Source organism: Mastigoproctus giganteus, chromosome 13 (genome assembly GCF_048544385.1).
Source record: "Mastigoproctus giganteus isolate SK-2022 chromosome 13, ASM4854438v1, whole genome shotgun sequence".
Lineage (NCBI taxonomy): Eukaryota > Metazoa > Arthropoda > Arachnida > Uropygi > Thelyphonidae > Mastigoproctus > Mastigoproctus giganteus.
This window is the reverse complement of record NC_143587.1, coordinates 77,697,483-77,712,516: the sequence shown is the minus strand read 5'-3', so window position 1 is coordinate 77,712,516 and position 15,034 is coordinate 77,697,483. Positions and strand designations below refer to the sequence as shown.

At 38.1% G+C, this 15,034-nt stretch overlaps 1 protein-coding gene across 1 annotated transcript in view; it reads right to left on the bottom strand.

Annotated features, from left to right (window-relative positions):
• The window catches only part of Itpr (Inositol 1,4,5,-trisphosphate receptor), a 1,293,714-nt gene that overhangs the window by 464,598 nt on the left and 814,082 nt on the right, over positions 1–15,034 (bottom strand). The window contains exon 37 of the mRNA XM_090387283.1: positions 961–1,072. Within this exon, the coding sequence (XP_090243409.1) occupies positions 961–1,072 (112 nt within the window). The remainder of the gene's footprint in view (positions 1–960; positions 1,073–15,034) is intronic.

Here is a 15,034-nt window from a genome sequence, read left to right as displayed (position 1 = left end):
TAGAGCCATCAGTAACACCATATTTCCACTCACTTCAACCCACTGGTTGGATATATGCATTTGTAACCACCTTCAGTTCGAACCTGTTCTAAATGATGCATGCAGAGTATTCAGCCTCCTACTCGCCCGAAAAAGGGTCTCAAAGAGGACTGGGAACACAGCCAATAAATTATAATAAACATTATTATAAAAATATTATTATAGTTTACAATAATAAATGATAAATTTATTTAATGCTGGTAAAGTGTTTTCATGAGTATCTTAAGAAACTAAAATAATACTATAAAATGTCAAGAAAAGGAAACTTTAAATGCTATGATAGTTAACCTATGCTCCTATAATAAGTGGAGAGGAGATGGGGTATACTGAAATAAACAGAAATTAAAATATAGAAATAAAATATAAGAAAATAACTGATAGCTGCTGTGTCATCTTCTCAGAGATGACCAAAAGGCATTGATTATCACTGGACACAGAATTTCAATCAGGTTGCAGAATGAGCTGTGCTAAACAATAGTGGCTGCTTTATTATATTCTGATAATGAATGAAAAAGAAAAGAAGTTTAACTGTGTGATTGACTTGAACTTAAAATGGAAGGAAACTGAATTTATAGGGAAAATAAAAAAACCCAAAAAAAAAAGAAACTGCTATTGGATATCAAAAGATGAAAAAAAGGATATAATTTGGTGATTTAGAAAACAGCACAAAGTGCATGAACTAAATAACTCTAATAATTACTGACAACAGAACCTTAATAGATAGGGGAGAGTAGGGAGAAAGAAGGAAAAAGGGTGATTCTGAATATTTTATTAAATGATGTATTAAATAATGTATACATTTTTAATCAAAGATTCACACTCTAACAGTTAAAAAACCCAAGCCATAATGAAGGGCATTCTAATCATCAGCCAGACTGCAGTAAAAAAAAAAAGAGAAGCAATCTGTTAAAGTAAACTTACCTTTTCTCCATAATCAGGATCTAAAGACATCATTTCCTTTAAAGTTTGAAGCACTTTTATGCAAAGTTTTTCTTCTTTCTCTTCCAAAAGCCTTTCTGTATGACTAATAAGCCTAAAATAAAATATAAAATAATAATGATAGCAAATATATTGTAGGAAGGGCATTTTAAAAGATATGCAGGGGCATATATAATTAAAGAGAATGCAAAGAATTGCACAGAAAAACATGAATTTATTGTGCACTGAAGTCATTACATCTAAAGTAAATTAAAAGGGAATGTTTCAAGAGCTGTCTGGCTTCCTTCTTCTGAGGTTGTAAGGAAATACAGAAAATATAACAAGATATATCAAAATTAAAACATGAAAGAATTAAATTTAAATAATAAAAAAACAAACAAAAAAACTAATTATATCCAGAATTTAATTGTAGGGGTGGTGAGGGGGTTCTAGTGATATATTTACAATTAATTTATATTTAATTATTTTATAATCATTTTCAATTCATATTCCAAACAGGTACCTCAATCTGAGCAAAAAGGCATTCTGGGTGTATATAATAATTATTATTTTTTTCTTTTAAATTTAAATCTGATAATTTTCTGTACAGCATGGGAGAAAGGAAGCAAGGCAGCTCAAAAAACACATGGGGGTAAGGTACTTCTCCCCTCAGCTCATTATTTCTTTACATTAGTTATTGAGTCACTGTGGCTCTGACATCTATTAATTACATTATTTCTTTACTTGTTTAATCCACAATAAATTCATTTTGTGCAGTCTATTTGGTTAAATAATATATTACACCTAGTTTTGACCTCATTAGAGCTTTATATTCAATGAATAAAGTATTTAGCAAGTAAAAATTTAACAGATATTTCTTAATAAACCATTTCATGTAATATTATATGCTAGCACTAGTAAATAAATTTTAAGAATCAAATATATTAAATAAGAGCATTGGGTATCCATATGCAATCTATATAATTAAACAATTGATTAGCAAGTGGAAACAACAAGTCTGAAATAAATTATCACTGACCATTTCTGATTATCAGCAAGGTCTCTTCATACATTAAGAATCTGCAGCTAAAAGAACCACTAGGTGGGAGTGATCACTGTGTATTGATGTGCAATTTATATAAAAATGTAACCTACTATCAGCAGCAAAGGGAAGGGCATTTTGCTTTCAAAAAGATGACTAAAATGGCCCAGTCATTTTTCTAAACTTGCTTCAATAGGGCCAACTGATCACAGTACCAACAGCAAATTCTAAATGGGGAGAATTCATTGAAGTAATCAGAAGCTACTATGCTTTTTATGCCAATTAAGAGTTACAGCTCAAATTGGAGATTAGACTAGATAGATGGCAGATGAACTGATGCAACAAGGCAGAGAAGAAAATTGCATGGGATGTATAAATCATCAGGTACTACAGAAGCTTACAGTAGATATAAACTAGTCTGCAACAAAGTAATAAAGGAGGTTAGGTAAGCTAAGGCAGATTACAAGAAAATTCTAGCAAAGAATGTGTGGGAGTTCTACTTACCTTTCTCCTTTTTTTTTCGATAATACATATATACACAAGGGGGGGTTCAATAAAGAATCGCCCTCTTCTACTTATTGCAGAGTTATGATATTTTGGTGTAGCATCTTACATATCTCTGTACTAAAGGTGTAAAATTTCAGCCCTGTGTCACAATTAGTTTTTCTCTTACAGAGCTGAATGTGTGAAGAAGTAGCATCATGGACAAAGTTGAAGCCAGAGCTGTAATTTGGTATCTGTTCTTAAAGGGGAAATCTTCTAAAGAAATCTACGAGGAGATGACTGCTGTATATAAGGTTGAAGGGATCCGGAAAAGTGGCCCCTCGCATTTCACCCCCTGTCGATAATGAGTAGCCTACAAAAATGTAAATAATACACCTAATTTTTTAATAATTCTAATTTATTTTGTTTTAATAGAATAAATGCACATTATTATTGTTTAAAACTTGAAGTTGTATGCAATGTCTCTAAGGTAATCAATCACATTACGATTTTGAAAATCTTGGACTATTCTTTTGATTCTAGCAGAAATTGCAGCATACTTCTTGTTTCTTTGATTGCCTGAATTACCGGCAATTAGTTGCGTAATTTCGAAATCGTGCAGCCCTTGTTGTTTCTTTAAAGAATCAATGAATTGCTAAATGTTTGAGAATAAAGTAGCACAAGTTTCCTGAAATCCTCTGTACCACCCCGCCATGTTGTTGTTGGTAGTTGCTGATCATTCAGTGTTCATGTGTAAACAATCCACAATTCGATGGCAAAAATGGGTAATTGCTGGCCTCTCCATTGTCTTCTTCCAATATAGGTACCTTCAAAGTAATTTGCAATCACCACAGCTTCAATGGGGGAGTCATCAGCTTCAACTAAATCGTCAAATGCTTGAATAATGTTAGCAGGAGGAACAAATGCCAATGCCAGAATTATTTGGATCCAACGAGCAAATTCATGGTCTTGTTTTTATTGGGCTTTTAAGCCTTCTGTACGCCTTCATTCTGTACCTTTTGCCAAACGCTTTGGGAAAGATGAAAAAAACAACCGGTATTTACAATACCAGGAAATTCTTGTTGGAAGGCTTGCATGGCACTTTGTTCGAAATCTGTAATAAGTCGCTGGGGTTGGAAACCTGGTTGTAGATTTTTAACTTCTTGAAGCAACTTGACGTATGTGGCATGAGTTTTGTTTGGCAGAAGTGCATAGACTACTAGAATAACTGCATTGAATTGAACCACATGAATTGTATAAAGCTGCTGGAAATGTGTGGGTTCTGTGCTAAAAGTTTCATCAGAAAACCACTCCTGGCTACGTGCCAATAACTGAAGACTGTTACTAGTGGAAAAAATAAGCATGCAACCCAGGAGCAATCCGTCCTGAGAATCATTCATCAAAAACTGTTGTACGTTGCCATCTATAATAATTTATTGATAATTTTGTGGAATTACTAGGTCCTGGAGATTGCTTGGTAAAGCAGGCGTACCATTGTTGCATCGAACATGGCGAATGGTTCGTTTAAGTGAATCCTTTTTAGGAAGCAATGCCGTGACATTGGCATGACCCTCTGCAATTACTGATGCAACAATTTGTTGTGGCTGTTCCTTCGTGGTTGTTGCATGTTGCCGTATCTGACCAATCAATTGCAATGCTTCCGAACTTGCAGCTCGAGCTGCATGATTATGTTTAGTTACGACTTTCACAACAGGGCTTTCCAAACCCTCTGTCCAAACACGCCCTTTGCAGGTGGAACATTTTTCACAAACCCAGATTCCATGTTGTTCATCTACAGTTCTCTTTGAAAACACGTAAATGTGGTTGTCACCATCTACAAATTTTCATTTGCCTCTTATTGACAGAACACTTTTTGCCATTGTACACACAAGATTAATTAATCAAGATGCAAAAATAATATGCAGATATTGCACTGTCTGCAACGCTCAGCTTGTTCATGTGATGCACCGCCGATAATGAGGCGGCGAAAACAGCAAACATGTGTTATCCACTGTGCCAGGAAATGTGAGGAGAGCCAGATGTAGGAACTTTTATTGTTTGAATTTAGACAAATCAGAACAAGATTCACTTGTTACTGAAAAGACTCCTATAAGATTAGTCACGGTTCTTTCTCCCCCATGTCCCTCACTAACCACGTGACCATCGCTCTCATGGTCGAGTATGTATTCTTTCCATTGTGAAAGGATTAACAGTTCCAGTTAATCCTTTAACAATGGAAAGAGAACCCTAAAGACCACAAAAGGGGAGAAATTAGTTTAAAAGCTACGTGACAATTTGTACACGAATGTAATTTTGAAAATTTGTTCGGAAAAGTTAGAGTTATCGGAAGTTCATCGGAGTAATCGAGTGAGTTTAACATTGAATCTCCACTAAAGGGGCTGGGACTTCAATAAAAATTCAAGTTATCAAGAGTTGACTGTATTTACATTTTTGTAACCTATTCGTTATCTGCTGAGGGCGAAATGTGAGGGGTCACTTTTACGTAAAGCAAGGTTGAAGCCATATCCTATGGCATTGTGAAGCACTGGCATAGACAGTTTAGGTGTGGACAGGCAACGGTAGAATATGAGCCCATTCCAGGTCGTCCCCATTCAGCCATTGATGGCAGCACGATCAGAAAAGTGGATCAGATCAGATCGTTAATCATGAAAGGTCGCTGGATGTCTGTGCGTGAATTGTTCCAGGAGGTGAAGATTAGCGTGGGCTCTGTTGAAACAGTCCTTCATGACCAACTTCATTTACAGAAATTGAGTGCAAGATGAATTCCCTGATTATTGACTGTTTCCCAGAAGGCAGATCGACAACAGAAATCACAAGAGTTGTTAGCCTTGTGCTAAAAAATGAGGAAGACTTTTTCTCTTGTCTAATCACTCAGGATGAAAGTTGGATACACCATTTTGACCCTGAAAGTAAAAAGCAGTCCATGGAATGGCAACATCATGGTTCCACACCCCTAAGAAGGCAAGGGTCCAAGCGTCAGCAGGAAAGGTCTTGCTGACAGTGTTTTGGGATGAGAAAGGCATAATGACTGATTACCTGCCGAAAGGTAGAACAATTACAGGTGCCTATTATGCCAACTTACTCACAAAATTAAGGGAGAAAATCAAAACATGTAGGTGTGGCATGCTGTCCAAATGTATGAGAATGCTTCAAGACAATGCCCCAGTTCACACTTCTGAAATTGCAACAACACAAGCGGCCACTTGTGGATATGAAATACTGCCCCATCCAGCCTACTCACCCAATCTTGCACCATCGGACTTCTTGTTTCCTTCCCTCAAGACCAACCTCATCACTTCTACAAAAACGGCATCTGTAGCCTCAGCCATCGATTGGGAAAAATGTGTAAATCTGCACGGTGGCTATGTAGAGATGGCACAGGTTTTGGTCCTTCCTAGCTGCAGAGGTGCTAACCTCTGCAGCTAGGTCAGGGCAATTCTTTATTGAACCACTCTTTTGTGTGTATATATATCAGAAAGGATACTAACAAAACTGTTACCTTGAAACTACCAAAAAGCAGTTGTAAAATTCTAAAACAACAGGTTCCTGAATTCCTCAAGGGTCCCACTACATCATCTGATTGCAATCATTTCAGAAGACTTTTCTAATAAAGAAGGATTACTTTTCCCCAGGATTAAGTACTATGACTCTCAAGTTTCATCACAAATCACTATTCAATTTAAGATGTTTGAACCCTATATTTCAAAACAATCATGCATTTCTTTGCACAAGCCTAATCTTTGCTGTTTTTGTTCTAGAGTCAAAACGTGTGGAATCCAGAGGGGCACAGATTTGCAATATTTTCAGGTGATCGTTCACAATATTGACCCTACCATGAAATGGGCACTTTAATAGCTGATTCATGAAGTGAAATTCACTTGTTTTCAACCAAGATTTCCTGGACTTTTGTGATTTTCTCAGAAGTTGTTGAGGACAAAGGTTGACTAGGTCTCTGGGTCATCTGAAACAGACTCACAGCCTTCACTGACGCTGAATCACTTGTGCCATTTAAATATGACTGTCCTACCAAGACACTCAATACCATATGCTTTGTTTGTCTTTAACTATTCTTGATGCATTTAAGTCCCATCTGACAATTATGAATCACATGTCACTGTTCAATCTGTATGTTCGACATGATTTTTTTCTCACAGCATGATTTTTAATTTTCCAGATATTGACTGGAATTTGTGGGTTGGTCACTCACACACTAGCAAGGCTTTTGTGGATTTATTGGATGATTGTTTTCTACATCAGCATGTTCGGGAGGCAACTAGAGGGAGTAATACTCTTGATCTGATTATCAATAGTGATTCTTCAAGCATTAAGAATCTGCAGATAAAAGAACCACTAGGTGGCAGTGATCACAGTGTGCTGAAGGGGGATTTACTCAAAGAGGTAACAATCAGAAGGGGTAAAGGGAAGGGTTATTGCTTTCGTAAAGGCGACTACAGTGGTTTGAGACAGTATTTAAATTCTATACAGTGGGACCAACTGATGATGTTACCAACAGCAAATTCAAAATGGGAAGCATTCAAAGAACTTATCTTGGAAACTACCAGGCATTACATACCAACTAAGAAATATTGTTCAAAGTTTAGACCTAAATGGATGTCAGATGAACTAATGAGACATATGGTAGAGAAGAAAAATGCATGGGATACATATAAATTAATGGGTGACATGGAAGCCGATGATAGATATAATCTGGTCTGTAACCAAGTCACAAAGGAGATTAAGCAGGAAAAGGAATATTATGAGAAATCTTTGGCAAAGGATGTAAAGAAAAACAACAAAGAGTTCTTTACCTATGTACACTCTAGAAGGAAAGGGATGAATCAGATTGGCCCACTAGATATTGTTGGTTCATTGATGATCCTGCTCAGGTGGATAACAGACTAAATAATATTTTGCATCTACATTCGAAAATGAGGAGTTATTCAGGAAGGGGAATGCCAGAGGTGAGTTACACTCTGGCAGTGGAGGAGAAATTGTTGAAGATAAATATGAAAATGAGCAACTGGGGTGGATGGAATTTATCCATTTATATTAAAGGAGGTAGCAAAGGAAGTAAGCAAACCCTTAGCCATAATTATAAGAGCTTCTTTGGATTCAGGGGAGATACCCATGGGCTGGAGATGTGCAAATGTGATCCCAATTCACAAAGGGGGATCAAAGGGTGACACAAGTAATTATAGACCTGTTAGTTTAACTTCTGTTCCAGGAAAATTAATGGAGGCACTGGTTAAAGAAGCACTGCAGGATCATCTAGACAAGACTTCAGTTATAGCTTGGATAGAGCATGGTTTTGTTAAGGGAAAGTTTTGCCTGGCCAATTTGATTGGATACTATGAAGTGGTCACAAAGGAACTGGATGCAGGGAATAACTTTGATATTATATATTTCAATCTTAGAAAGGTTTTTCATACTGTTGCACATGGAAGACTGCTGAACAAATTGGAGCAGTATCGCGTTGGAAGAAAATTGCTGCTATGGATAAAGGGATGGTTGAGTGGGAGAAGACAGAGTGGTAATCAATGGACACTGCTCATCGTGGACTAATGTTATTAGTGGAGTCCCTCAGGGTTCAGTGTTGTGTCCATTGTTGTTTTCTGTATTTATAAATGATATTGATGATGGTATATCAAGCTTAATGTCCAAGTTTTCAGACGATACGAAGGTTGGCAGGGTTGTTAAGGACAGTAATAACAGTATGCTGCTGCAACAGGATCAAGAAAAGTTGAATAGATGGGCTGAGAGGTGGCAAATGAAGTTTAATATTGACAAATATAAAGTACTACATATGGGAAGCAGTAACCTCAGAGTAACGTATCAACTCTGTGGTACCACACTGACAGTGGTAGACAACGAAAAGGACCTTGGGTAATTGTGCAGGCAGATATGAAGTTTTCTGAGCAGTGCAGATGGTCTGCAAGAGTAGCTCATTGTGTCTTGTCAATGATATATATGAATTTTTCTAACAGGGATAAGGATGTGATTATCCCCTTGTATAAGGCAATGGTTAGGCAACACCTTGAGTACTGTATACAGGTCTGGAGGCCTCATTTTAAGAAGGATGTAAAACTGTTGGAACAAGTTCAGAAAAGGAGAACAAGATTAGTGAATGGAACAAAGGGTTGCTCTTACAAAGAAAGGCTTAAATTTTGAAATTTAGTGTCTACAGACTAGGCACCTGCGAGGTGATCTGACTGAGGTGTATAAAGCCTTGAATGGTTTGAGCATGCTCAATGCTGATGGGATTTTTCCTCAGAATAATCACCTGAGAGGGCAAAAATTCAAATTGAGGTAAGGCAGATATAGGATAGATGTGCACAAGTTTGCCTTTAGCCAGCGGGTAGTTGGTTCGTGGAACAGATTTCCATCCTTTGTTGTGGAAGTTGATAACCTAAATAAATTTAAGGCTGAGCTATACAGGTATTTGGAATGAATGGAGGGGTGAAATGGGAGCGTTTTTTGTTTTTTTTTGGCTGATGCTGCATAAGCTTGCTTTCTTGCATCATATGCCTCTATTAATGCTAATGATACTTGTTTCGAAAGTATCATTAATATATCACTTGCGTTGGTGACCTATGACTAAAAGAAACTCTCTTCATACAAAAGTAGCTCGAAAAGTACTGGCATGTACACACACACACACAGTCTGCACAGTAGCAATCAGGGAGAGCACCTCTAGCGGCAATTATGGAGAGTTCATACAGTAAACATAAAATCTTGCACGAGTCTGCAAATTAAATGAACACCCCCCTTCATATTTATACTGATGGTCTTACTCATAAAAAACATAAATAAATAAAAAACTAACTCAAGTGTACTTAGGGCACATGAGTTAAAGAATCACAGAACTCAGTCATCAAATGAGAGTAGCCTTGTGCAGGCGAAGTTTTTTACTGCTCCTGGAATAGAAGTTTTTTCTGTTTTATTGGCTTAAATTGGTATTTTAACTTATTTTCTAAAGTAGATTTATATTCCTAGTTATGATACTTAGTTTAAAGTTTAACTTAGATAGAGATTCTGTAGGTATTAATTAGTATCGGAAAGGGTATCAAATCCACGTGTTACAAGTTGCAGCTCCGCTGAACGAGAAGTTTTTTAGACATATTTAGCTGCTTTATTGACCAATTGTTATATCAAATTATTTTCTATAAGTAGCTTATAGATCTAGTCAGGATCCTTGGTTTATTCTGAATTGAGACAGCAGGATTTGGAAGTTAATTAATTCTTAAGTGTCCGTAGGTTTACCATTCGTAACTTGCTGCCATTGTTATACGATACAACATTATATCCCGAACTAGATAGCGTAGACTTAGATTAGTATAGTATATAATATAATATTGTCAATCAATCTGTAAAATATATTAACCTTGTTAAACTTCATGGTCAATTAAATGGTACTTTTCAACTAAAGACATATGATGACTTAGAAGGATTCTGATGGGATCCTTCCACTTGTTCAGATTACGAACCTAAGGGGACATAAATTCAAATTAAGAAAGGACAGATGTAGAATAGATGTGCGGAAATTTGCCTTTAGCCAGACAAACTTCCATCTGTCGTTGTGGAAGTTGATAGGTTGGTTAAATTTAAGGAACTGGACAGGCATTTGGAGGGAATGGTGTGATTTTTTTTTTTTTTTTTTTTTTTTTGGCTGATGCTGCATAAGCTCATACACTTGCTTTCTTGCATCACATGCCACTACTACTACTACTACTACAAACGTAACATGATTAATTAATACATAACTTGATATGGAAGGTATATAAACGGAACTAGTAGATAATACTCGATACTGAAAAAGATATATAGTGTTATAACTGTTCCACCGACCGGGCTAGCCAGGTGGGTAAAGTGTCTGCCTGGCAATCCAAAGTTCGCGGGTTCGAATCCCGCCTCGGGCTTGGATCAAAGTACTGCAAAACCCTTGGGAGGTGCATTATGGCCACAGAAGCCGATGCGCCAACAACTACCAAAAAATAAAATAAAAAAATAACTGTTTCGGGATAAAAGTTTAGGGTTATAATTTTGTACTGAAATTGAAATTTTATTGAAATTAAATCGAAATCATGATTCAGGCCAGAGCAGCAAAGCAAAAGGCTCAAGCTAATGGGAGTGCTGTGGCTCAGGGAAGAACTGAGGGGGGGGCAGTTGCCTCTGAATCACAGCCTTTTCAAATGCACTGCTTGCTTGATGTTTGCTCAGGTAAGGGACATGATATTGCCACGGGGGCTGTCTTTGTGTGTGCACGATGTAAGGAGTGTAAGGAAATCAGGCAACAACTCAGCGTTGTTATGGGCCTATATGAGAGCTTGAAGGACAGAGCGGATACCCTCGAAGGATCTAAATTGAGGGGCCCATTAAGCTCTCAGCTGCCCACATCAATGCCAGAGCTTGCACTTGGTCATCATGCAACACAGCGGCAACCCCCAAGGCAGAATGGGCTGGTACCACAGGGACTAGTAGTTGTTGGTGACTCTATTGTCAGGAAAACCGGACATATGCTTTGTAAAAAGGATAGGTAGAATAGGACTAGGGTATGTCTGCCAGGGGCAAAGGTTGATGATGTTGTAGAGCGGATATCATCTTATAAGGGCAAAAAAGGTGATATAGTTATACACGTTGGCACTAATGATATTAAGAGTAGGAGACCGGCAGAATTACTTAACAAGTACAGGTCACTGTTGAAAAAAAGCTGTGAATTAGGGTTGAATTTGACAGTGTCTGCAATTCTACCCAGACATGATAGGAGGGAGTATATCATGAGAGCCTTGTCGTTCAATTTGGCCCTGGAAAGATTGTGCAAGGCTCAGGAGGAAGAATTTTTTTCAGCCTGGTCTGTACTTGTTAACAGGAGAGACGGCTTCTACAGGGATGGGATACACTTAAATAGAAAGGGTGCAAGAATATTTGCTGATGCTATCGAGGCAGTGTTAGGTGGGTCGGAAAACTGCTAGCTTGGGGGGATACAAGGACTAATAGATTAACAGTAGCCACCGGCAGAGGTGAAAGTGATTCTTGCACTGCTTCTTTTGGAATGAGCAGCAGCCTGAAAAACAAGATGCAGGATATTTCAGAGACTGCTAGGAGTCATTGCGGTACAAGTAAACACATGGGTTGTGTTAGGGTAGCTAAGAATAGAAACTTTTGGATGCATATTTGCATGTACAGCAATGCTAGGAGTTTGTTAAATAAATTTGATGAATTTGAGGTATTGCTCAAAACATCAAAGGCAGATATTGTTGGGATATCAGAGACGTAGTGTCACACAGATACAAATTTTTGTATAAGGAATGCAGAACTGGAATTTGAGGAGTACAATGTGTATAGAACAGATAGACGGGATAGGAAGGGAGGACGGGTTATGCTATTAGTTAAAAAACACATAAAATTCAAGGAAGTGAAGCCAGTCGACATCGCTGGACAGTGCAGTGTCGAGTCAGTTTGTGCGACATAAGCATTGGGAGATCAAAATTGAGAGTAGGGGTGTGCTATAGGCCTAATAACTCTGATGAGTATAATAAGAAACTGTACAGGGAAATAGAGTGGGCCAGTAAATCAGAGAGTCTTATAATGGGGGATTTTAATTTCCCAGATATTGACTGGAATTTGTGGGTTGGTCACTCACACACTAGCAAGGCTTTTGTGGATTCATTGGATGATTGTTTTCCACATCGGCATGTTCGGGAGGCAACTAGAGGGAGTAATACTCTTGATTTGATTATCAGTAGTGATTCTTCATGATTAAGAATCTGCAGATAAAGGAACCACTAGATGGCATTGATCACAGTGTGCTGAAGTGGGATTTACTCAAAGAGGTAACTAACATCAGGGATAAAGGGAAGGATTTTTGCTTTCGTAAAGGCGACTACGATGGTCTGAGACAGTATTTAAATTCTATACAGAGGGACCAACTGATGATGTTACCAACAGCAAATTCAAAATGGGAAGCATTCAAAGAACTTATCTTGGAAGCTACTAGGCTTTACATACCAACTAAGAAATATTGTTCAAGGTTTAGGCCTAAATGGATGTCAGATGAGCTAATGAGACATATGGCAGAGAATAAAAATACATTGGATACATATAAATTAATGGGTGACATGGAAGCCTATGATAGATATAAGCTGGTCTGTAACCAAGTCACAAAGGAGATTAGGCAGGCAAAGGCAGATTATGAGAAATCCTTGGCAATGGATGCAAAGAAAAACAGAAAAGAGTTCTTTACCTATGTAAATTCTAGAAGGATAGGGATGAATCAGATTGGTCCACTGGATATTTATGGTTCAACAGTTGAGGATCCTGCTCAGGTGGCTAACAAATTAAATGAGTATTTTGCATCTACATTCGCACATGAGGAGTTATTCAGGAAGGGGAATGCAAGTGGTGAAGTAAACTCTGGCAGTGAGCTAGATGACTTTGTAATATCTGAGAGGGAAGCGGAGGAGAAATTGTTGAGGATAAACATAAAAAGGGCACCTGGGGTGGATGGGATCTATCCAGTTATATTAAGGAGGCATTAAAGGAAGTAAGCAAACCCTTAGCCATAATTATGAGAGCTTCTTTGGACTCAGGGGAGGTATCCATAGACTGGAGATGTGCAAATGTGACCCCAATTCACAAAGCAGGATCAAAGGCTGACACAAGTAATTATAGGCCTGTGAGTTTAACTTCTGTTTCCAGGAAAATGAATGGAGGCACTGGTTAAAGAAGCACTGCAGGATCATCTAGACAAGACTTCAGTTATATCTCGGACAAAGCATGGTTTTGTTAAGGGAAAGTCTTGCCTGACCAATTTGATTGGATGCTATGATGCAGTCCCAGAACAACTGGATGCATGGAATAACTTTGATATTATATATTTGGATCTTAGAAAGGCTTTTCATACTGTTGCACATGGAAGACTGCTGCACAAATTGGAGCAGTGTGGCATAGGAGGGAAATTGCTGCTATGGATAAAGGGATGGTTGAGGGGGAGAAGACAGAGAGTGGTAATCAATGGACACTGCTCATCGTGGACTAATGTTACCAGTAGAGTCCCTCAGGGTTCAGTGTTGGGTCCATGATTGTTTTCTGTATTTATAAATGATATTGATGATGGTATATCAAGCTTAATGCCTAAGTTTGTAGACGATACAAAGGTTGGCAGGGTTGTTTAGGACAGTAATAACAGTATGCTGCTGCAGCAGGATCAAGAAAGTTGAACAGCTGGGCAGAGAGGTGGCAAATGAAGTTTAACATTGACAAATGTAAAGTATTATATATGGGAAACAGCATCCCCAGAGAAATGTATCAACTCTGTGGTACTACACTGACAGTGGTAGACAACGAAAAGGACCTGGGGTAATTGTGCAGGAAGATATGAAGTTTTCTGAGCAGTGCAGACGGTCTGCAAGAGTAGCTCATGGTGTCTTGTCAATGATATATATGAATTTTTCTAACAGGGATTGTTGTTGTTATTTAGTTTTTAGGAGCATTAGCAACTAAGGCCATATTGCTCCGGGATATGCGGTGGTCATTCCCTGACCTTTCCGCATCCTCCGTATTTGGTGGTGACGGGCTTGAACCCTGGTCTAATCAAGAAGTGTGTGCTATGCACTGCTGCTCCTTCCCACCTGGCTATGGAAGCGCCTGCAAACTTTGAAATTAGGCCTGATATACCATCATCAATCAACATCATTAATAAATACTGAAAACAAAAATGGGCCCAGCACCGAATGCTGGGGGGCCTCCACTAATAACATTAGTTCAAGAAGAGCAGTGCCCATCAATAATTACTCTGTCTTCTTCCACTTTATCCACAGCAGAAATTTGCCTTTAATGCCACATTGCTCTAGTTTATATAGCAGTCTTTTATGTGCAACAGTATCAAGTCTTCCTGAAATCCAAGTATATAATATGAAAATTATTTTTTCCATCCAGTTACTTGGTCGCTGCATCATAGTATACTATGAGATTGGTTAGACAAGACTGCCTCTTAACAAATCCATGCATTCTTGTCCAGATGGTCCTGCATTAAGTCTTTAACCAGTGACTCCATTACTTTCCCTAGAACAGGTATTAAGCTAACAGCTAACAGGGATAAGGAGGTGATTATCCCCTTGTATAAGGCAATGGTTAGGCCACACCTTGAGTACTGTATACAGCTCTGGAGGCCTCATTTTAAGAAGGATGTAAAACTGTTGGAACAAGTTCGGAAAAGGACAACAAGATTAGTGAATGGAACAAAGGGTTGCTCTTACGAAGAAAGGCTTAAGTTTTGCAAATTACAGTGTCTGGAGACTAGGCACCAGCGAGGTGATCTGATAGAGGTGTATAAAGCCTTGAATTGTTTGAGCATGCTCAGTGCTGATGTGATTCTTCCTCTTGCTCAGAATAATCAATTGAGAGAGCATAAATTCAATTTGAGGAAAGACAGATGTAGAATAGATGTTCTGAAGTTTGCCTTTAACCAGTGGGTAGTTGGTTGGTGGAAGACTTCCATCCTTTGTTGTGGAAGTTGATGGCCTAAATAAATTT